This window comes from Carassius carassius, chromosome 3 (assembly GCF_963082965.1).
Source record: "Carassius carassius chromosome 3, fCarCar2.1, whole genome shotgun sequence".
Lineage (NCBI taxonomy): Eukaryota > Metazoa > Chordata > Actinopteri > Cypriniformes > Cyprinidae > Carassius > Carassius carassius.
In genome coordinates, this window is record NC_081757.1 from 30,273,326 (window position 1) to 30,298,955 (window position 25,630).

Below are 25,630 nucleotides of genomic sequence, written 5' to 3' on the forward strand. Positions count from 1 at the left end.
CTCATAAAAAAACACAACTTGAACCATAGAACTAGTTAATTATAGACCGATCTCGAATCTCCCTTTTCTGTCCAAAATACTAGAAAAGGTAGTATCCTCACAATTATATTCCTTCTATGAAAATAATGGTATCTCTGAGGATTTCCAGTCAGGATTTAGACCTTATCATAGTACTGAGACTGCTCTTCTTAGAGTTACAAATGACCTGCTCTTATCCTCTGATCGTGGTTGTATCTCTCTTTTAGTGCTATTGGATCTTAGTGCTGCATTCAACACTATTGACCACAACATTCTTTTGCATAGACTTGAACACTTTGTTGGCATTAATGGAAGTGCATTAGCATGGTTTAAATCGTACTTATATGACCGCCATCAATTCGTAGCAGTGAATGAAGAGGTATCATATCAATAACAAGTGCAGTATGGAGTACCTCAAGGCTCAGTACTAGGGCCGTTACTCTTCACGCTTTACATGTTACCCTTGGGAGATATCATCAGGAAACATGGTGTTAGCTTTAACTGTTATGCTGATGATACTCAGCTCTATATTTCTTCGCGGCCCGTTGAAACAAACCAATTTGAAAAACTAATGGAATGCATAGTCGATATAAAAAACTGGATGACAAGTAATTTCTTACTGCTAAATTCTGAAAAAATAAAAAAACAGAGGTGTTAATTATAGGACCTAAAAACTCTGCATGTAATTACCTAGAACACTAAGACTTGATGGCTGCTCTGTCAATTCTTCGTCATCAGTTAGGAACCTAGATGTGCTATTTGATAGTAATCTTTCCTTAGAAAGCCACGTTTCTAGCATTTGTAAAACTGCATTTTTCCATCTCAAAAATATATCTAAATTACGGCCTATGCTCTCAATGTCAAATGCAGAAATGTTGATCCATGCATTTATGACCTCAATGTTAGATTATTGTAATGCTTTATTTGGTGGTTGTTCTGCACGCTTAGTAAACAAACTACAGCTAGTCCAAAATGCAGCAGCAAGAGTTCTTACTAGAAACAGAAAGTATGACCATATTAGCCCGGTCCTGTCAACACTGCACTAGCTCCCTATCAAACATCGTATAGATTTTAAAATATTGCTTATTACTTATAAAGCCCTGAATGGTTTAACATGAGCTCATGTTACATTATAATCCTCCACGTCCGCTGCGTTCTCAAAACTCAGGCAATTTGATAATCCCTAGAATATCAAAATCAACTGTGGGCGGCAGATCCTTTTCCTATTTGGTGCCTAAACTCTGGAATAACCTACCTAACATTGTTCGGGAGGCAGACACACTCTTGCAGTTTAAATCTAGATTAAAGACCCATCTCTTTAACCTGGCTTACACATAACACACTAATGTGCTTCTAATATCCAAATCCGTTAAAGGATTTTTAGGCTGCATTAATTAGGTAAAACGGAACCGGGAACACTTCCCATAACAACCAATGTACTTGCTACATCATTAGAAGAATGGCATGTACGCTAATATTAGTCTGTTTCTCTCTTATTGCGAGGTCCCCGTAGCCACCAGATTCAGTCTGTGTCCAGATTAGAGGGTCACTGCAGTCACCCAGATCCAATATGTATCCAGACCAGATGGTGGATCAGCCCCTAGAGAGGACCTCTATAGCCCTAAAAGACAGCGGAGACCAGGACAACTAGAGCCCCAGATACAGATCCCCTGTAAAGACCTTGTCTCAGACAACCACTGGGACAAGACCACAGGAAACAGAGGATTCTTCTGCACAATCTGACTTTGCTGCAGCCTGGAATTGAACTGCTGGTTTCGTCTGGTCAGAGGAGAACTGGCACCCAACCGAGCCTGGTTTCTCCCAATGTTTTTCATTCTGTCACCGATGGAGTTTTGATTCCTTGCCACTGTTGCCTCTGGCTTGCTTAGTTGGGGTCATTTCATGTACAGCGATATCGTTGACTTGATTGCAAATGATTGCACAGACACTATTTAAACTGAACTGAGATGACATCACTGAATTCAATGATGAACTGCCTTTAACTGTCATTTTGCATTATTGACACACTGTTTTCCTAATGAATGTTGTTCAGTTGCTTTGACGCAATGTATTTTGTTTAAAGCGCTATATAAATAAAGGTGACTTGACTTGACTCTGAGGAGGTTGATGTGGAGACTGTCAGCGGGGATTCGCCATCCCACTTGCCGCAATATGAGGAGCTTTTAGAGGTTGTTACTTGTGCGGTGGCCAAGCTCAAAATCGATTAGCCCGCCGAGAAAACATCTGAACTGCAGAAAAGCAAGCTCGATGAACGCTTTCTGCGGGTGAGCCAACCACCTCCAAGACGGGGTCTTCCCTTTTTTCCTGATCAGCATTCTATTCTATGCTTCTATCTGTCCTCTGCATCATCTCTGAAGGCCCCGGCATTGCCCTCCAAGCCGCTTAGAACAACTTTGGCTTTGGTGGGCAAAGGGTATGTGGCAGCAGGTCAGGCTGGTGCGTGTCCGCATACCATGGCGGTGTTACAGGCATATCGGAGATATATCAGAATTAAGACAGACCGCTGATCTCTCTCTACGCGCCACCAAGGAGACCGCCCAAACGATTGGGCGGTCTATGGCAGCCACGGATAGACATTTATGGTTGACCTTATGGTCTGCCTTATGGACGCCCCACTTCAGCCTTCTGGCCTGTTTGACCAAAACGTTCATATACCCTCGAGTGGGTTATGTTCCTTATGTTCCCACTGTCACGCCACAACCTATAGTGCTGCAGGCCCTCTGCCCTCCTCCCTTTCGGGGGCCTTCTTAGCAGGTGTATCCATGCTGGACATCTGCAATGCTGCGGGGTGGTCCACGCCCTCCACATTTGCAAGATTTTATGGCCTAGATATGCCAGTTACTCCAGGTGCTTCTGTTCTCTCATCCTAAGCTGTGCTCTTCGGATACACACTAGGCAGGTATTTGGTAGTCTGGCAGCGTGGGCACCTCGCTCCCCATAGTGTTTTCGGCGCAGCTCGAGTTCCTGAAGAGGAACGTCGCAAGGTTACGCATGTAACCATGGTTCCTCGAGGGAACGAGACGCTGCGTCTCGATGCCATACCCCCGGCACCCCTGCCGGTGCTTGCTGGTACTCGAAGCTGATGCAAGCTGCCACATGCTTTTATAGCTTCTTGGTCGCTTACGTCACCTTGCCCGTGACATCATGCTCTTCCATTGGACAGATTACACATGGTATTCAGAGTCTCTCATGCTAAGCGTGCTCCCCATAGCATTTTTGACGCAGCGTCTCGTTCCCTCGAGGAACCATGGTTACATGCGTTTGAAGTGAGCTGCAACTGCTACAACAAGCATTAGTTACTGAATGTTGAGCAGCAACACATTGGCTACAGACACAGGGGAAACCAATAAGCAGAGCCATGTGATAATGATGTCATTATGTTAGATTGAGTTAGACCTATTGGACTGCACCATCTAGAGTTTCATGCCAGCACAGTTGATTTAAATTGGCAATAAGCTTTTTTTTTACTGTGACTGGCTCTGTAATTGGCACCCAGGTTTGTGTGATAGCATGTAATTTCAGTACACTAAATATAATCATCTGAATACCAGGTCAGAAGGTATAAATCACATAATCACACGAATCTCATACTAAAATAAATATAAATGTATCATACTATGCAAGCATTAAATGCATTTTACCAGATTCAATGCATCTTATACTTCTTGAACCAACATACCTTTTTTGGTGGATCTGGTATCATTGAGTATGACTATTTCTCAGTGTTTATCAACTGAATTTTGTGGGACAGTTCCAAAACTGGGAATGTTGTCCCACATCTTGCAAAATGTAAACAGTGTCTCTTGTTTCAATTAGTGGATACTGTATCATAGTGGATCACCATCACCAGCTTCACTCCGACTTCCACTTGGCAGATAGCCACCAAATGGTCATTAAAAAAGCTATTTCCTGCTTTCCTGGTTCATACTCACTTTCTGGCCCTCCCATGTGTGATGGCCAGGGACTACGATTGCACATCAGAGCCTGTTTGGATGCAGGTTCTTTGCCTCCTCATGCGCTAATGCAATAGATCAGTCATCTAGCAAGTATGCTGCATGTTGGCCAAATGCACTTCCCACATTTGTCGTGGGCTCCTTTGACAGATCTAGCAGACAACACACTCTGTTTCTGAAGGATATAATGTCCTCTGCCACTGGGCCTATCACACCTCAAAACCGCAGGAACCCTGCCCCCAGGTACATTGAACATAGTTCCACTGAGGCCATTGGCAAGGTATCTGGATGCTTGGTTAAAGCTCCCCAGTCCTTCCTGGTGGCTCCTCAGGATCATTCAGCTGGGCTATATGGTCTAGTTCATCAGGAGTCTGCCAAAGTTTAGTGGCATTCTGTTTATCTCCGTGTGAGGCAAATGCTGCTGTGTGGAAGTGGTGCAATGGAGCCTGTCCCCTGGTTGAGATGAAAAAAGTGTTTAACAGCCCTTACATCATTGTACCCAAGAAGTGTGGGGGGCTCAGACCAATGTTAGACATGAGGGTGCTGAACCGGGCCCTTCACAAGCTCCTGTTCAGAATGTTGACCCTCAAGCATGTTAACATGTGTCAGGCACCGAGACTAGTTCGCGGCAATAGACCTGAATGAGGTGTATTTTCATGGCATGATCCTTTAAAGATACAGGCCGTTTCTTTGATTTGTCTTCAAAGGACAGGGTTTTTGAGGTCACGTTAATGAGCCATTTAAAATTGCAATTATTGTATGGAACGGTCCAAAATAAACAGAGCGGGAGATATATGCAAACACGTTTACTCAATCTGCCGTCCAGAAATCGACCCGTCAGCTCCTTGTCTGCTTTGGAGGTCAGCAAAAGGGGAATGCTGTCTCCAAACAAAGGATCTCGGGGCTCACCACAGAAATCTTCCTTATGTAGTACTTCCTTTGAGTCCATAGTCCATAGGTTGATCTCCACATGTCACCTCCCTTTCGGGTAGGATGTGGTCTTCGTAGCACCCTTTCCCCTCAAGAATAGGATGCTTTCCCAATGTTAAGATCCAGGACTTTTCAATTGTTACCTTATCTTACTTTCAGTTCAGCAGCTGTGGCATTTAGTATAGCGACCCCTAGTGTAGTGTTGTCACGATACCAAAATGATTGTTTTCATACCGATACCTAGTCAAAAATTGCGATTTCAATACTTTTTCGATACTTTTCCTGAAAAGGGAAAATACACTCTCAAATATCATTGCTGTGCTTTATTTTAAAACTGGGGCAACATTCTAATCATATAACACACTAATAAATGAACATATGAACAGCAGATATATTAAACATTTGAACAAAATATGAAATATCAAAATATTTAAAATAAATTAGAGCAATGACATTAAAGGTAAAGAAAGAATCAATTTAGCAGCATTATCTCAGTTATCATAAGAAACATAAGAGTAATACATTTATTTTGTCTCTGAACTTTGAATAAAAATATGAACAGCGATTATTTTAAACAACATAAAACATAAAAAAACATGAACATAAAAGCGGGAGTCCCGACTCCCGCTTTTATGAAATTATTTGGCCCGCCCCAGCCCGCAAATAAAGTAAAATTTCTTTTCTCATTTCTCGTTCACTGAAGTTCCTCCCTCCACAGCAGCGCGTGAGCACGGCGCTATTAGCAGCGCATGCGCAGCTCGTGAACAGCTCTGTGAACTGATCATCCTGTCAAAGAGTTACTCAAGTTTGTGACGGCGCATGTGATTTGTTGAATGTAGGGAACCCATTAGTGGTGGAAATTATGATTCTTTCAAGAGATTCATTCATTTTCAGTTCGTTCACCAAAATGATTCGTTCAGAATCGTTCACTGATTCATTCAGTGATCATTTCTTCGTATTACACAAAATATGCCAGCAGGTGGAAAAAAAGAGTGTATTATGTGTTATGTCTTAAGTCAACGAACGTATTCACTAGTTACAACAACTGATCTGGCTTTATTAAAATGTGTGCATAAACGCATTCAATATATAAAGTCTAATTAAGTTGTTCAGATGAACAAAGCACAAGGTTTTCTTGCCTAATTAGCATTTTAATTGTTTGGTCAGACAGTTTGTATATTATATATTCACATTCATAAATCGGGGATTAAACGTGGAGTTCTGTATACTAAATATCAAAACAAGCGTATGTGCACAGTGCCTATAACTGCACTTTGCATTTTGCGAGATTGACATGCTAAATAGCAGACTAACCCAGTTTACTCTCATTCATTTCGTTCACGAATGAGATAAGCTATGTACCAGTTCATTTAATTCACGAACGACATGTATCCGTTCATTCAACTTGTTCACTAACGACATGTGTGCCAGTTCAGTCATTTCATTCACGAACGACAAGATCTCTAGATCTCGTTCAGACTCATATGAAACTCGTTCATTGAAGGGCGTATTCGTTCACTACATTCAACAAATCACATGCTCTGTCACATCTCATACTCGAAGGCTATTGGCTCGAGGTTGAGTAACTCTTTGACAGGATGAAACAGTTGTTACCCGGTTCACCGAGCTGCGCATGCACTGCTTATAGCGCCGCGCTACTGTGGAGGGAGGAACTTCAGTGAACGAGAAATATGAGTCAGCGGATTGCATGAACGAGAACGATTTGTTCACCTAAAAGATTCGTTCAAAAAGAACGATTTGTTCACGAATGACACATCACTAGAACCCATACGCCCTTCACTGAACGAGATCGAGTGATCTTCTTATTTGTGAACAAGTTGAGGGGTCAGTGAGCCAAGCATGTAAATCTCGATCAGCAATCAGCAGATACAAAGCGCAGTTATAGGAGCTGTGCAGATACGCTCGTTTTCATATTTAGCATACAGAACATAAATCTGTGATTAATGTGAATATTACATATGAACTGTCTGACCAAACAATTAAAATGTTAATTATGCAATAAAAGGCCTTTTTTCAGTGATGTCAGGGGTGTCTGACCTTGGTCAAACAACATAATTTAAGCTACATTTATTGTTACATTGCCTGGTGCACTTTGATTATACATTTAGACCCAAGTACTGCTGGCATGCCATATGATATTAAAATTAGAAATAGAAAAAAATTTGAGAATTGAGAATTCTCAAAAAATTGAGAATTAAAACAATAGGTAACATCTGATTAAAACAGAAACTATATCAAAATCAGGTATGATCACCACCTTTAATTATTCACATAATCTTACAATTATACTGTATATCTTAACTTATTGCAAAACTCACTGGCAATGAGTTTCACCATGCCAACCTTCCTAAAAACTACATCCCAATCCCATCTAAATTATTACCTGAATATCTTATATCATTGATGTGATATATATATAATTCTAACATAATTAAAAAACAAAACAATCCCATCTGAATGTGTTATAGAAAGATTGGGAAGTGTCACGTCTTTCCTTATGTATCAGCCAAAAATCTCTCTTGTTCTCTCTTTGTCACTTATTTTCTTAGATCTTCTTGTCAAGTCAAACCTGTGAAAGCTCTAACAGGTTTGATAACCATATAATCACATATTTGACTGTTTCTCTCTCACAAACAAAAACACAAGGACAGACAGTCTGATTCTTTCATTATCTCAGCCTATGCAATGTGGAAATTGAAAAGTCTTGCTTATTTCAAACCCATATCAAGAGAAACAAAGAGAAAGAGATGAACTGGCCTAAATATCAGCCCAAACCCCAACCCCCACCCCCTTTTCATTTAACTTTCTTTATTTTTTCAGAAAAATTAGTTTCCCACCCCCTCATTTGCCGTCTATCATCTCCTGGTTCTTTTTCTTTCCTCTCATGTATGTTTTAACATCCTCACATCAGTCATTCTCCTCTTCTTTCATGTCATCATTATCTATTTAGCTTACTTTGAACGTTAAGGCTCATTACCCACCCATGTGCCACAGAGGACCGCTGGCACATTTTAGAAGTTGAAGGTGACTGTGTGATTGGCTGAGGTATATGGGATGACATGCCAGCTCGTATATACGAGCAGCTATCGTTGGATCATCAGGATGGAATGAGAGGTAGAGTTGAGTGCCATCAGCATAGCAGTGATATGAAAAGCCATGTTTCTAAATGACAAAACCTAGTGATGCCATGTAGACAGAGAAAAGAAGTGGTCCAAGTACTGATCACTGAGGCACCCTAGAATCTAGAGGTTTTGAGTTGGACACCTCACCTATCCAAGATACCTTGAAGGACCTATCTGATAGGTAAGACTCACACCACTGGTGTGCGGTACCTGAGATGCCATTTTTCAAGTTGACAGGAGAATCTGGTAGTTCACTGTATCAAAAGCTGTAGACAGATCCAGCAAAATTAATTAAAGAAGATTTGAAAGCAGCTCTTGCCAGTCTTAGGGCTTCAGCAACTGAAAGCAAGGCAGTTTAGATCAAATGTCCACTTCTGAATCCAGATTGGTTGCTGTCCAGGAGGTTGTTCTGTGCGAGAAAGGCAGAGACTTGTGTGACGAGTGGGGCAGGGCCGAGAGCCGTGGGAACGGGGCGAGGCCAGTGGAGTGATTAAGAAATGAGTGACACCTGCTCGACCCACCGGTCTCGAGTCCCACGGAGGAGATGGAAGGATATAAAACAGGAGCGACGACAGTGATGGACGAGAGAGGACCAGGCCTGGATTTATTTTGTGTTTTGATTTTTGTTTGTGCGCGGCAGTCGTCCGTGAGGGGCTGCCGCGCTGTTTTGTGTTTATTTTATTATTAAAGTTTGATTTGATTGTCCGCAGGTTCCCGTCTCCTTCTTCCTGAAGATTATGAAGTTTGTACAGTGTTACAACTTGGTTGAACATAACTCGTTCAAGTGCTTTTGCAATGAAAGGTAGAAGGGAAACCGCTCTGTAGTTCTCTAAAAGAGGTGGGTTAAGAGTGGGTTACTTAAGAAGTGGGGTTATACAAGCCTGTTTAAATGTTGAGGGAAAAACACCAGTATGAAGGGATGTATTAATGATGTGAGTAAGTGTAGGTACAATGGCAGGAGAAATGGCTTGAAGGAGATGAGAAGGAATAGGATCAAGTGGACAAGTAGTAGGATGATTGGAAAGGATGAGTTTAGAGACTTCTGCTTCAGACAGCGAAGAGAAGGATGAAAATGAGTGTATGTTTGTTGGTAAGATGTGTTTGACAGTTTATGGTGTGTCAAATTGTGCACTGAGGTTTGTAATTTAATTAATGAAGAATGTGGCAAAGTCGCAGCTGTTAGAGTTGATGAAGGAGGGGGAGGACAAAGGATGGAGGAAAAAAAGAGCATGCGAAAGTTAGGCAAATTGTTATTTTGTTGTGATAGTATGTCCTTTTATCAGTGGAGACATTAGCAGAGAATGAAGAGAGAGTAATCAATATACATTAAGGTCAGTAGGATTTTGTGGAGATTTCAGTGGTGTAACTGTGCAGTAAATGTGCAGTACATGATCAGTGGAGCAATGTCATTTGTAAATAAGGTCCAGTTGGTGGCCTGATTTGTGATAGCCATTAGTTAACACTGGTTTGAGATCAAAAGAGGCAAGCAGAGTGTGGAAGTCTGCAGCCTGAAGTTTATCTAGGTGGATGTTGAAGTCTCCAAGCATAAATAGGGGAGTATCATCCTCAGGAAAGTTTTAAAAACAGCAAATCTAATTCTTCCACGAAGTTACCTAGTGGTCCTGGGTGTCAAGACACGCGTTAACCAATGGCATTTGGTGTTGTGTGATGTCAAACATGGTGCAATGTGTCTAGCTAGTTTTTAATACTACATTGGAAGCATTAAGAAGTAAGAAGACTGCTATTGTTAAATTACTTTTGAAATACAGTTGAGTATTAAAAACTAGTTAGACACATGTACCGACTCAATTCTATTTAGCTGACCAATAGACTATTGCTAATGTGGCTGCATGTATCAAAATGTCCATCTTGGCAAGATATTAAAGTAAACACCATTGGTTTGAGCCATCCATTAAGGATATTTCCCTGCTGATGGCATTAGACACTAGGATTGTATTGTGAATGTATCTTTATTGTTTTTTTTTCTTCAGTATATTGTCTTTCATACTATATCTCTACATTACAATTTGCCTATAACTGTCCTAAAACATTCTCTCAGCATCTTTCTTTAAACAGTTTGACTGGTACTTAGCATACTGATAAATAACTCTTCAATCCAGCAGACAGTGTTTTCTTTTCTTTTACATTGCGTTATCTCACTCTGTGTTCTTTCTCATTGTTGCACCTCTTTCGTGTCTCGTTCGGTCTGACATTTCCCTTAAACATGGAACAGCACACAAGCACACGCTGTCACTTCAAGTTAATCGTCAGGGAACGCCTCAACAACTTGTTGTCTTTGCAGTGCTAATTAAGCCACTTCTAATTTCGGAGTGGAGGATTTAGATGACAAACAGAAAAGGGGGAAAACTAAGTTAGGGTAGGTCATCTTCTAAACGCAAACAGGGCAAAGTTAAACAGTGCATAAAGAGAGGGTTTCATAATCACTATCCAATATCAAAATGAAAAACAATGAAAACTGAGTAATGAGACTAATCCCAAACCATACTTGCAACATGAATCCAGCTAACAAGGGTCCAGATTAGAGATAATAAATGCTCTGGATGAGACTCTCAAGGCACAGAGAATACTTAAAAAAAAACAAAAATACAAAAGAGGTCATTAAATACCCCAAACTAAATGAGGTGTTAGATGAGAGCAGTGGTAGTGAAGGAACAATAACGTTCAGCATTCTTTGGTGGGTATGATATACACAGTGTTAAGAGCATGGAATTAAATATTCCCTCAATAATCAAGCATTTGCTTCAGTGTTTTATCTCGAAGTATAAGAATGTCGATCAATTTTCAGTGTGTGGATGAGCAGAAAGAGAATACAAAAAAGAAAGCAGAAAGAAATAAAAGGAAGAAAGAAAACAAGATACGCTATAAATCACTGACAAAGCTTGAAGTTTACCACTATAGGTCTAATCTGGCTTATAATTACAGATGGACAGACTGTATTAGTGTTTAATTACACAGGGGTGTGATACATTTTAATTTGATTCATCCAGTCAAGAGTATCATAGGCAGTGCTCCTACAGAAAGTGTGCTTGCGATTTGGTTCTTTCCAAACCATTCCTCATTTTCCCTGTCACTTGGATTCCTTTCTGTTCATTGTACTGACCTGTATAAATAAAGGGAAAACACTAAAACATATCTTAAAAAATTGGTTCAACCAATTTTAGCCTCCGATAAACCTTTCTACTGTGCCACTTTGTCTTTGTGTTAACTTAAATTTAGACTAAACAGGGTTGAAAGATAGTGTCAGAAACAGAAGGAGCTCTTTCAACTGGCAGCATTTCTTTTCATATTCGAAGTACACTCACCATTATCGGCGTATATATCTAAATGTATTTCAATCTGAGTTTCCGTCTCAAAATAAACCAAATTCGTTTTTGCATTTACTTTAACAAATTGGCACAGGAAACATCGCCATGGCAACGGGGCGTGGTTGTCTCGTCTCCATCACTTAAAAGTACACAATGGATCAAATCAGTATGCACTTTAATTTAGATGCATTTTAATACAGTTCAATCAAAGTTTAAGTGTATTGTATGCCAGCTTTACTCATAAACTTAATGCATTGAGGACTTTACTGGCATGTGTGCTGGTGTCATGCATATTAAGAGATGCTGAGTTGTGGAGAAGGCCTTGGCCCTCTGCAGTGGCTCCAGGGGTCTGAGAGAGCAATGAGGCAGCTGTGAAGGCTCTAATCATGGCTGGGACAACAGGCCTGCAGTCTCCCTCTGCCTGGACATCTGCCCTTTAATTAAAGGGCTTCATAATGTGTGTGTGTGTGTGTGGGTGTGTGTGTGTGTGTGTGTGTGTGTGTGTGTGTGTGTGTGTGTGTGTGTGTGTGTGTGTGTGTGTGTGTGTGTGTGTGTGTGTGTGTGTGTTTGTGTGTGTTTGTGTGTGCATGTGTGTTTGTGCACGTTAGTGTGCAAAGAATGTACTGTATGTGGATGCATGCAGGCTGGGCTGGCTATAGGTGATGTAGCCAGTCGCCCAGGGCCCTGAAATGCTTGGAAGATTCCTGTGAAATGGTCCAGAGCAAATGAGTAGATTACAATATCTGACATGCAGATGCTTAAAGCTAAATGTAGTAAGCAGTGCACTGTGACAATACATGATCAAGTTTCATCCCATTGCTATGTCATACACAGTCTGAGTTAACAAAGTATAAAGCCAAGTCTAAAGCCATTTGAATGCTCATGGACTTAATTTAAAATAAAAAACGAAATAGTGTGGCAAGTAAAAGCACAAAAACAACAAACAGTTTAAATATAATCATCAAATTGCCACAGTTCTTCTGGATTCTGAGATCAGATCTCTGTGTGGAGCACTGGCTGCTGTCTGAGTCCTTGTGCAAACAAAAATCTCACTAGATTATTACAATTAATGGCAAAATTATTTTTTTGGAAATGTAAACTGATATTTCCTACTGACCTACTACAGCAAAAGATAGAAATAACTGACTTAAAAAAAATTAGCTGTGGAAAACACTAGTGTTCTAATAACTTTGGCCACCTCTGTAAATGTGACGTGATTGTAATTCACTATAGTACAGAGCTCAAGCAAACACACCTGTCTCTGTGATCAGATGCATTCTTATCTGCTGCTTTCTTTTGTTTATTTTGTTATTGAGAGGAAAGCGTGCAACATATTTTTACTTATATAAATGCCTCTCAGGAGCTTCAGTTTCAGAGGATGCATTTGCTCTGAAGCATAGTGATGTCCACATCGCGAACTAATAATTTGATTCAACCGGTTCTTCTTAGTGAACCGGTGGAACCAGTTCACCAAATCAGACTGAATCATTTGAAACGGTTCGCGTCTCCAGTAAGCAATAATCCACAAATTACTTAAGTTATTCACTTTTTTAATGTGGCTGACACTCTGGTTCTCCAAAATGTACACACGAAGCATGGGCGTCACTAGGCTTGTTTAGCGGGGCTATAGCATTTAGCTTCATAAACTGGACACAAATTTGCAATCGCCGCAGAGTCTATCCCCTTAAATTTCATATGAAAACGGCGGCAGACCTGTCTCCTCCCCGTCTTGTCTTAATGTTTGGAAATGTAAACTGATATTTCCTACTGACATACTACAGCAAAAGATAGAAATAACTGGCTAAAAACCCTTTTTTGGGGTGAAAATACTGTGTGCCTAAGACTGTACTTTACAAACGACATTGTTGCTACTTTATAAAGAATGACCATACAGTCATTCACAGAACTGATTAAAGACAGGGACAGACAGCACTCATTTTAACTAAATATCAGAGTGATTGACAGAGATACAGTAGAAACATTATGTGTGCTTTTGTATTAAATAATGACCCAGATCGTGAAATACATTTATCAGTAAGAAAAGCTTGGGAAGTAAGGGAACTTAGACTTAACTTAGCTTAACTTAGAGTAAGGGAAGCTTGGGAAATGAGAGCATCCAAGGAGCATGTGAATGCTATGGATTTATTTTAAATCTTTTTAATGTTCTTTAATCTTATCCTTTTTAGACTTTATTTATTTATTTATTTATTTTTATAGAAGTATCGGGTTCAGGCACCGTTTAGGCACCGGTACCGTTTTAAAAGTATAGAAATGGCACCGGTATCTGATAAAACCCAATCGATACCCAACCCTACAATAAACTGAGAACCGTTTCTTTCTAACACGTCTGATTTGAGAACTGATGAGCTGATGACACTGCACATGCAAGATTCAGCGTGAAGCTACCTAACAGATTGCCTACTACGACTGACACAGCACATCTGAACCTAACTGGCTCTTTTGGACAACTGATTCTGTGCTAATGTTATCAGCGCGGGATCCGAAGAGTTGAATGAATGGCAATCTGGCGAAATGTAAGTTTATTCAATAACAAATATATCGCAAAGGATTATGTACAGTAAGTGGATTATGGTCTCTGTGCTGATGACAACTAATTGATTTACTTTATATCTTCAAGGCTTAAATCCTGGTATGCACATCACTGCCTGTTTCTGTATGTGGGTGCTTAGTTGCAAAACTTAATTGTGAACTTTTCAGATCATGATTATGATGTTTTAAATGACTGAAGTTATGTTTGGGACAATGGACTTGATATCATTACGTCATCGCAAATGATGTCATTACTTTAGGGCGTAAAAAGAACTGATGAACTGGATTTTTTGAACCGGTTCATTGAAACAAACTGTTCGAAAGAACTGGTTCGCGGAAAAGAACCGAACTTCCCATCATAACTGAAACACTGTATCTTCTGCTCTTGAATTGCATCCAGGAGGTCTGAATTACAGTCTTGCATTACAGCGCCACATTGGTCAAACCACATTATTGCAGGCTCTTACATTAGGTCATATGAGATCAAACGACTACTCTTCAACAAAAATATTTGTCGACAATCTTTTATTGATGATGTTGTCGATAATATCGACTAATTGTTCAATGCTAATTTACAGCACTTTTGCATGGCAGAAACAGTCAACTGTCGATAAAAAACACAATGAAGTTGCATACATTTTTTAGCAAACTAAGCAAATCAACCTGTCACAGAATTTTTTTTTTTTTTTTTACACATTTATAGAGAAATAATGTGCTTTTCATGATTTCTAGATTTTAATTAAAATAAGTTGCCCCCTAAATAAAGGACAATGTGGCTTTATCTGCAGTACACAGCTTATCTCACATTACACCTTGAAGTGAATAGGAATTATTCTGCAAAATTCAAGAAGCTTACGACAGGTTTTTCATAAGTCAAACCATTTTGCTGTTTCTCTGACTATATCAACTGTACACACACTCACGCTTAGACATTATTATGCTATGCAGTCCTCTGCTATTTTCCTATATTACAAACACAATTTTCTTTCAAGTTAAGTCAATTACAACTCCTGCATCTAAATCCCAACTATCTACAGAGCACAACTGGAGGAAACACAGTCGACCTCTGTATTTGTCTAGTAATGTGGTTTTACATAGATTGCCGGTGGTAGAATGAGGTTAGGGCAAGGAACACACATGTTGAAATTAGTGACATGGCAGGCACGCTGATGATAAGGCTCTGTCGCAGTGTAAAAGTTAAGCGATGCCATAAAATTATCATCTGAGAGACAGAAATACATGTTAACAATTATTCACCTCCTGTATAATTTCACATTATAATATAGCATATATTTATTGCTTTTTTTTGCAACAAGTGTGCATCTGAGTCTATGTATGCCAATGTTTTGTTTTTAACAATCTTCTATGAAGGCTTGCTATAAAGCAGTCAAATTAAAAACCTGATGCTATTCTGTCTTTCACACAAATACAGGCACAGACAAACTCCAGCTCCAGAGATCCATGACCTGACACTGAGAGACAGACATTGAGAGTGAGTTGGGATTGTTTTTCTCTTTTGTCTTTCCCTGTTATATTTACCAAAAGGTACAATCAGAGGTTGCTCTGGTAAGCCCAAGGCCACATCCATGTCAAACCCAGAATATTCTGAAACATCACAGGAGGAACAGAGCAAACAATAAAAGAAACTACAAAGATATCTGAGAGTATGAGGAAAACTGTTATTTGCGCAGTTCAAAAAAATCACATGACATCATCCGATGAAATCTGAGACTTAAAATGATAGTTCATTTAAAAATTTATGTTTTCGGATGTCATGCTATAATTTTGGTATCAACAAACCAAAATTTAAGTTGTGAATGTTAAATTTAAGAACAAGTTAAAGTGATATCAGTGATTCAGAATGTGTTTCATAAATGATTGTTTCAAACAACACAAATGCAATTTGAGATGATCGTCAAATAAAAAAATTTAAACGTATTTTCCTCACACAAAGCTACCATATGACTTTAAACTACTTGGTATATAGTGCACAAGTCAAATGGACTTGACTTGAATGGTGCTTAGAGCTTGACAAGCCCAACATTGCACCATTTCATACAACACATCACTGTGTGTAAAACAGCAGTGTGAAGATTCTTCTAAACATCTCCTTTTGTGTTTAACATGACACTTAGTAGATATGACATAATTTCCATTTCTAAGTAAACTATCTCTTTAAAATACATTTGAATATTTTATCTCTTAGAGTATATCTAGATTTTTGTGTTCTGCGTTCCTGTAGTTTGCAGTGTTGGAAGAAAGTGTACATGATGAGCAGGTTTTTGAGTCTGATACAGGAGGAATCTGCCTATCCAAAAACATTGCTCATGGGTGAGTGATCTACTTTTGCTTTGCACAAACATACTCAAAGATGAGCACTGACTGAGATTTCACACTGTGGTCCACTTGGAACACATTTCTAGTACTCACAGTAGATTCTGGGTCACCCTAGGGAAAGGCCTAATGCAGAACCCCACGTCACAAGAGAGAGGCCAGAAAGAACATTTGGTATGACAAGGAAAACAGAGGGGTTGAATTAGTTAGAAAAAGTCAGCAATGAAAACGAAATATCTGAAACTGTGAATTGAAAGGACAGGATTAATTTTGTACATGAAATATGGAATGTGTGCAATCACACCTAAAGAAACTCGTATTAAAAAACTGATTGAGCATAAAATTATAGGAATACAAAGAGACAGGATGGCAAGACAGTTCATATGTGAGCGCAAATATGTGAGAATGCTTCTCTGCACCTTATAAATTCTTCATGAAATATGAGCAATAAATCAGTGTGAAACGATAGAATGACATCAAGGCACAGCCCTCAGTAAATCGTAGCATGAAGGTAACAGGCAAAGACACATTCAGACACACACCAACTAATCCGCCAGACCTCCTTGTCTGTCTTCATCTCATCCGCGCCTCAGTGCTGACCCCTCTCTGTATTTCAATTATTATGTGTTACCACCTCTACACTCATTCAATGGTTTCTGTTTCTATGACAATTTAAGGGCACTGCAAGAGTTTCACTGGGGCTATACGAATATGAACCTACCAGAACCTCTCTCTCAAACACACAGACACTTATTTTATATTAGGCTGGAGTGTACAATGCATGAAATGTGATACAGTCAAAGAGATGCATTAAGTGAGTGGTGATAGATTAATTGAAGGCTGGAAGACGGAACTGAGAAAGGGGAGTAAACAGAAGATGTTTAGACTGAATAACAGTACTAAAGGCATTAGTATTTTGCTTTCAAAGAGCTGTTCACATTTTTGCTGTTCACAAAAATGTGGAGAAATAAGGAAAAAAGGGGGAAAGAATGAGAACGGACAAGGGGAGAGAGTGAAACCCAACTGGAAAATCCAGAAGTGGTTTCTAGCTGGTAAATTATGGCCATGTGTTGGTCAGTAGACAGCAGATCAGCAGGACTACTAGCTGGTGGATTTGGTTTCACTGTTGAAAACCATCTGGCTAAGGATGGTTAAGACTAGAAGACCACTATAAACCTAACTTCCATGTCCTAAAAACCCTCATGTTCTGTTTCTAGCCATTTAATATCTTGTAAAACATTGTTAAAGGGTTAGTTCACCCCAAAACTTAAAATTCTGTCATCATTTAATCATTCTCAAGTTTTGGGTGAATGGATTTCAATGGAGGAACAAAACAAATGTTTACAAATAAAGAATTTTATCCATTTAACACCTTAATATGAGACATCGTAATACAAATAGAACATCTTAAAATGATTATAAACTTGATGACACACTTGCACAATTGTCCTTATTATTTACATTTTATTTGTATTGTGACCGTTACATGTAATTAATGTTAATATTCTCAAATCCTCTGAATGATGTACATACTACAGCACTATGTCCCTATTTTAATTTCTTTTATTGCATTCTTTTACTATGTGTTTTTGCTCAGGTAAAAAAACACACTCTTCTGTGTTTTGATAGATCAGATGAACATTAAAATGTAAAGGTAAAATAAGAGGTTCTTTTTAAAGATTATTTTCCTTACTTTTATGAGGGTTAAGCTGGTATGACCTGGTTTTTCCAGCAGGAACAAGAGTAAGAGTGAGGTGAATTGAAAAGGAGAAGAGCAAGGGAAGATTGTGGACTGAAAGAAGGGAGAGAGACTGAGACAGGAGCCAGAAAAGCAGAGATACAGCGAGGGGGGACTGTTTCACTGCTGAAATACAGAATATCGCTGATTATCTCCAGCCTATGTCCATCACAGACCCCATGATGTGTGAGTGTGAGTGTGAGTCTGCTCTATGTGTGTGTGTGTATTTCATTTTTTGGCAGTGCTTTCTGTTTCATTTTTGTAGGTCTACTTGCTGTGTACCCCTGTTGTGAAGCCTTATTGGATAGTAAATCAACAGAGACCAACTGAAACACAAATGATAGAAGCCATTTGCTTTGTCCTCTCACAGCTGATCTCTGTGACAACTCAGACAAATACTGCAGTTACCTGTGGCTTGAATGGCACAAACGTTAACACAGACACAGTTGAAACTGCATTACACACTTTCCCAAGATTTCTCACTGTGAAGCCAACCATCACACACAGCCTTAAGATATTTACCAACAATAAATGGACACACAGAAAGAGGTCAATTTACAAGGACATAGCATAACCATTTTGGCAGCTAAACTTTCACAGCCATTACCTGAGTACTTTAATTTCCCTTTCACCCACTATTTTATACAGTATATATAAGCCTCATAAGCCTGAAGCATATCAAACTCCCAAACCCACTCTATATATCATATTACACAAAAGAATTTGACTTCTTCAGTCTTATATTTCATGCATGGCTGCACACGTACTGTACATTCAATCATTACCAAAGGCATGAATATAACTGCAACAGCAGGTTCACGGTACAACGCTGTAACCCCCTGAAAATTGGTGCCATTAATGTGACAAAAGTGCAGTATGTGTGAAACAGGATAAAGACAAACAATCCGTATACTAAAGATAACATGTCTTTACTTGCTCGACTTTACCTCACTGGAAAATTTACAATCCGATTATGGAAGGATGTCTACCATATTCATTTTCTCCATATGGCAAGAAATACATGGAATGTAAAATGTATAAGATGTATTAAGATGTACTAAAATGTATAAGAGGGAAAAAAATCACTAAGTCTTCACATTTTTGTGACAATGTGTTCTTTCAAATTAAATTCTTGTAGCTCTTCCCTTAGCCGTGAAATAAGCTGTCTGACATGCCTGAGAAACACACAATCTAATAACTTTACTGCGGGACTAAAAGCATTTCATTGTGAAGGTTCACTCAAGCGGGACAATCTTTGGACAGAAAGAGCTAAATAACACACAGGTAGTAACACACGGATACACACATTGTCCCACACACAAATACATTAGCTGACAGAAACCTCTTACATTGTCTCGTCGTTCTGGAACTCCAGTTTTCCAGACACTTCCTCATAGTCTTCCCCTCCACAAGCTGTGGCATCCACTGTATGGTACGGTACAGCCACCAGACCACGTGCTCCTGATGTCCTCAGGACCTTCACCTGCATGATGCCAATACTTTCGCTAACTCGCATCGACTCACTTTCGAATGTGAAAATTCCTGCATGGTCGTCATCGTAGATCGTCACGGTCGCCGTGTGGGCCTCACCAAGGGCTGCGCTAGGAGCAGGTGCACCAGTCTCCATACTAATAGGATGTCCATCAGCCCACCCGACAATACGGGGATTGTTCAGACGCACATAGAAGTATTCATCTTCCTCAAAGATGTCATCATCAATAATGCCGACGGTGATCTCTTTAATGTTCTCGCCAGGTTTGAAGACGAGTGTGCCCTCAGCAAATTCATAGTCAGAACCGGCATTGGCCGTGCCATCTTCTGTTCGGTAGTCCACCTAGAGTTGTGCATAAATAAACATTTAGAAAGATCAAAGATCTTCCTTGTTTCCATTAAATAAACAGAACTGATAAAAATCTGTTCCATAATTACCATAATTTAATAGACAAGATCAGACGATAAATTAAGGAATATCCTATTCCCCTCATAAAATGACTGAACTAATGAGTGTTTTACTTTAAACTCACCTTAACAGTGCACCCAGCATCTCCTCCATGCCTTTGCACAGTAAGTTTTAAGGACCCACAGTTCTCAAAGCACTGGTAGAGGGCAGGTTCAAAGTCTATTCTTGTGACAAGAGGGTCATCCTCCTGCTCCCGAGGTTCCCCACTGCTGACCACTTTGCGGGCCTGATCCGCTGCGTGTTTCTTTAAGACGTTCCCAGCACCAATCATCATCCTTGTCGCCTGAATGCGGTAGAAAGCTCTGCTCTTCTGCTGCTGTATTAGAACCTGCAGAGTTAAGGTTGAGAAGGGTTTTTTTTTCTTTCTTTAGTTTGCAGTTAAGTTTCAGATCAATTTCTTAAGTTGTAAAATAGCTATTTAATATTTGCTACATGTACATTCTTAACCAGACTAGGCATTAAATTGAATTTTCACACAGGTTTCCCAAACAATTCTTCTGTCTTCAGCTGTTTGAATAAACAGGAGTCAATGTGTATAGAGCACAATAAGCTACAGTCTTCATTTGACTGGCTGACTATTGTGTATAATGCTACAAGTTACAACTTTTTTAACAAAACGTACTGGTGTGATTTTATTTTGAACTAAAGCCTTTACACAACATTTTAAGCAAGACCATTTTTGCAGTCTTGCTGAAATCTAACTTTTAAAGTGTATGTACATATTCCATACTCAAACAAAGATAACAAACCATGTTTAAAGCAGTACAAAGACAGTATTTATTTTGGGGGGGGGGATCTATAGATATCTTACAAATGTCTCTGCATACTAAACTGGGAGAGCAGGGGAGAGGGGGGCACAACCTAATACGGTGCTAGTTGCAACACACATAAGACAGATGGTCGGAAAGTTTCCATTCGTGCTAGAATAACGAAATTTAGTGTATTTTACTACTTGCCACATTAACACTAGACAAACATCTTAAGAAGATATCACTAAACATTCATAGCAAAAGTAAATATTTTACCTACATTATTGTTATTCCATGACATTAGCAATGTAATTCATAAAGAATTTTTATGAATTCTATTGAGAAAACATGATAAACGTGAATAAAAAATGAGATTATTATTTCAAGACATTTTAAACATTCTTACTGGCTCATTTATATGTCTCCTGTTCTAAAAGCTGTGTGTGGAGGGAGGGAGAGTTTGTTGTGTTCAGTTCTGTGATTTTCTGAATGTCTTTCTAAATCTGCTCACATTGTACTACGGGGTATTTGTGTTTATCATCAAACTATTTTGTAGACATTTTAGTTTGTCTCTTTTTATTATATCAGGTAAAATCTTAAGTTTTTGTAAAGTTGTGACAATATGCTCATTGCCTTTGGGGCATGTTGTCACATTTCACTTCCAGCGTAAATAGACAAAACTCCATTGATCAGTGCTTCTCAATTAGTAGGTCATAAATTAAAAACAAGCTGTTTTGATCAACCATTGAGTGTGTGACTCCTTAAAATTCCAGAGAAATTTGGAAACCAATAATATTTAAAACATTAATTGTTTATAATATTTATAACTGTGACGAGTGGGGCGGGGCCGAGAGCCGTGGGAACAGAGCGAAGCCAGTGGAGTGATTGGGAAATGAGCGACACCTGCTGGATCCACCGGTCTTGAGTCCCATGGAGGAGATCGGAAGGATATAAAAGAGGATGAACAGTGAAGGACGAGAGAGGACCAGGCCTGGGATTTGTTTTGTGTTTGGTTTTTGTTTATTTTGGTATTAAAGTCTTAATTTGAATGTCCGTGGTTCCCGCCTCCTTCTTCCCGTGATCATGGAGTTTTTGTCTTTATTATAATAACTATATAATTTTATACCATTTATCATTTTAGACAAGAAATTTAATTAAAATGTTATACATCATTAAATTTTTTCAAGTAATGTGTTACCTGATAGTTGGCCATCTCTATGAGCTGCTCCATGTCTTTGTCAGGATGTCTTTGCTTCAGTTCCTTTAGAGTTCTAGCCATGTCTCTCCTGGCCTCCTCCTCTTGATCACGTCCACCAAGCCCACTTTCCCCTCCCAACATTCCGTCCAGATGTGTTGTGATTCCATCAATTTCCAGCATATCCATCTTTGTGAATCCTGCCTCCTTGCCAACTTCTTCGCCGCCCTCGGACACAATAATTCCACGGCCTTTTTCAGTTCGGTACCGTTTTTGGGCATACTTGTAAAAGAGCAATCGTCGATCAGCAACCCAGGCCTGGACCACGCAGAGAGGGAAGAAGAGGAAAGTCAGCACTGCTTCCCACACTTCCACCTCACCAGGGGAGATCACGGCGAGGATAAGATACAGCCAGATATAAGCAAACATGCTCCAAGCCGCAGTCACGAAAAACACCCGAAGGTGTTTGACCTTCCGTCTTTCACCTTCAGGTACCACATAGACACAGATGCCAATGATCACAAACATGTTGAAAGCGGCACTTCCCACAATGGTGCTGGGACCAAGAGTACCGGCCTCAAAATTATGCCCACAGACTTCGATGACAGAAAGCAAAATCTCAGGGGCTGATGAACCCAGAGCCATGAGGGTCAGATTGGAGACAGTCTCATTCCATATGCGAACTGTCGTGGTGACCGTTTCACCATTAGGTCTCTTTGTAGTGATCTCCTTTTCTTGAGAAGTTATAACTTCGATGGCAGTCATGAAGCGGTCAGCAATGATTGACATACCTAAGAACATGTAGACTAGTGCCACTAGGTACACAATGGCACGGGCCACTTTGTCACCAACTGAGGGATTCTGGGGATTCCACACTGGTAAAAGGACCCCGTCTTCACACATGTCATTTTGAGAACAGTTAGATTTAGATTGGGCTACATCTTGGGAGTCAGCGTGAGAAGGGATGGAGAAAGACAGGAGAAGGACGGGGAGGATCAAGGAAATGAAGGAGAAGGGGAAACGGCGATATGAACTGAAGGACAAAGGCATGGTAAGGTCTGGACGGTCTGTTTGTGGATTCCTAAAACTTTACACCACCTGAGGAAAAATAGAGAGACAAAGAGACACTGGGTGAGTGAATGTAAGTTGGTTTTACAGTCTGGCATAGATTTTATTCATATAAAGACATTGGAAAATAAAACGAGATGCTGAAAGAAAAAGGACATTAAAATATGCAGCACCATGCTGCACAGAAAAGTCCCCTACAGCTAGTAGGTTATAGCTCATAAATGGTCAGTAGTTCTGTTATGATCCACCTTTGTGTGTGTGTGTGTGTGTGTGTGTGTGTGTGTGTGTGTGTGTGTGTGTGTGTGTGTGTGTGTGTGTGTGTGTGTGTGTGTTTGTGTGTGTGTGTGTGCAGGAAATGATATGACTCTTCAATATTCAAGAGAAAAAAGAAAAAAACATTATTTCAAATGTTTAATTATTTACTGTGTAACTATATAGATATACTTAAAGTGCAGTAAAGAATCCAGATATTTGCTGTATAGGCTGCGGTTTTTACCATCTCCACAAGACCTTTGGTGTGAAAATCCATCTTTCTCTTGCTACGTTTGTGTTTGTTCCAGCTTTCTCTGTAGTTTTGTCGCAGCACATTAATTCCCCTTCATCTCAACACACCTACACTATAGTACTATACATCCCTCTCTTTCTGCCCTTCATACACATTTTGTTAGCTTGCTCTTTTCATTTCTACTTTTGCAGAGCTGACTTTTTTTTTTTTTGCTCCAGATTCTTTCTTTTTTTTCATCATCCTATGAATTTTTTTATTTTATTTTTTATTAGTTCTCTACCTTTCTTGACACCCTCTATCAAATCAACCACTTTGGTTGAACATAAAAACAAACCAACACACCAGTCTCACAATATTACGATTTCTTTGACCATTTATCTAACGTTTTACCATTGCTAAGTAAACATATTGGCATACAACAGTGTTCAGTCTTCATGAATTATAAATAAATAATGAAAATTTTAACCACTAGCAAAATCAATAAATCTATTCTACAAAACCAACACAAACAAACCACACATAAACATAGAGAAATGTGCTGTAATGTCATCAGTAAATTATGATCATTGTGTTAGTAACCAGTTTGACCGGCTGATGAGTGTGTAGGCAGGTGGGGATATCTGAGCATTTTTACAGGCTTGTAGAATGAAGTCATTAAGATTTGTAATGAATGTTTGTAATAGACAGAGCATGAGTGGAGATTGCTGGTGTTCCTGAGCTTTCTAATGCTGAGAGCACGGTGCTGACTCAGGAGACACACACACATACACACACAAAACACACACTGACACATGAGATAAATTAAGGAGATCTTACAGGCTGAGTGTACTTGAACAGAAAGGAAATAGAACCTTAAATAAGATTAGTCGGTTAGGTCATCACTGAGGGGGTGTTTCTTTGACCACAGGCACTGTTGGCTCTCTCGACTTTCAGAAAATAAACTCTCTTAAAATACACTTTTTTTACTAGTTGTTCAATAGTATTGTCCAACAATAGATATACAGTATGAGCATCACAGGAAATCTTTTTATTATTTTCTCAAGTAGGAATATGGTTGTAGCATGAATATTTGCACCACATCTCAAATTATATACATTTATTATGTTAAATAATATTCTGTGGTGGAAATACACAGTTCTGTAAAAGCATTGATGAGAATGATATTGAATTATATATATATAAAAAAAGCATTTGTAAAAAAAATAGTTTCAGCTTTTCTGACTTAAATGACCATGTGTTTTGTTTCCTAGAGATTAGATACTACTTTTGTGCAACTAACCTTCAATTTAACTGTATCTTTAGTGCTTCAGGAAATCCTGGATACATTCCATTTTGTCAGGGTCAACAACACTGTTGGAGTATTATTGGCTTCAGCAGATGCCTCCTAGTGTTTGTTTTGTACTCTATTTTCAGTTTCTTATCAGTTATAATGACAGTTAATAATGACTTTTAATAATGACATTCACTGGTACAGATCAATGTTCTCTCAACCAAAGATGTCAATTTTTCCTGAGCTGATAGATTGAATATAGCAACCAACAGGTAACCAGTGGGCTAAAACCAACATAGGTCCCATTAGGAACAACCAATATCCCAGGTTCATCAGTATAGGTAAAGCTGATTCCTTAAAAAAAAAAAAAACCCTGCTCAGCCATGATATTTTCTGACGAGTGTTTAGTATGAGTGTGATGTTTTCTGTGTGTGTAGATGAATTTTACTGTGCCCTCACTATGAGAGGGTTGACATCTTCTCAGCGTATGCCCCATTACCATCCCACCACATGTCCTGTCTGCCCTTGACACACACAAACACAGACTCACACACACATGGGTGCTGGAGGACGTGCACCCTCCCGTTTTAACGCCTCAGCTAGAAACACTGGGGAGTTGAATACACTGTTGATTCCATCCAAAAATCTTTTCGATCTACTAGAATATGCAGACAGACGCAGGCAGACTCTGAAAATGCAGTCATATCTTGCCCTCTTTTCCTTGAAGAAGAAGCAAGCAACTATGCAAAGTTGAGGAGACCAAATATAGCAGCTGGTGTTTTCAGTGCTAGTCAGTTTCGGGCTTACATCTGCAAGTATGATCTTCCAGGCCCATCCATGGGTGTTCTAGTTTCTGCTGCAGCTGTTTTT

The 25,630-nt window shown here is 39.4% G+C and overlaps 1 protein-coding gene across 2 annotated transcripts in view; it reads right to left on the reverse strand.

Annotated features, from left to right (window-relative positions):
* The window catches only part of slc8a4b (solute carrier family 8 member 4b), a 66,281-nt gene that overhangs the window by 21,916 nt on the left and 18,735 nt on the right, over positions 1–25,630 (reverse strand). For both annotated transcript variants that reach the window (XM_059535912.1, XM_059535909.1), the window contains 3 exons: positions 21,921–23,015; positions 20,038–20,301; positions 19,363–19,847 (listed from right to left, as the gene is read on the reverse strand). In XM_059535912.1, the coding sequence (XP_059391895.1) occupies positions 19,363–19,847; positions 20,038–20,301; positions 21,921–22,967 (1,796 nt within the window). In that variant the 5' untranslated portion in view covers positions 22,968–23,015. The remainder of the gene's footprint in view (positions 1–19,362; positions 19,848–20,037; positions 20,302–21,920; positions 23,016–25,630) is intronic.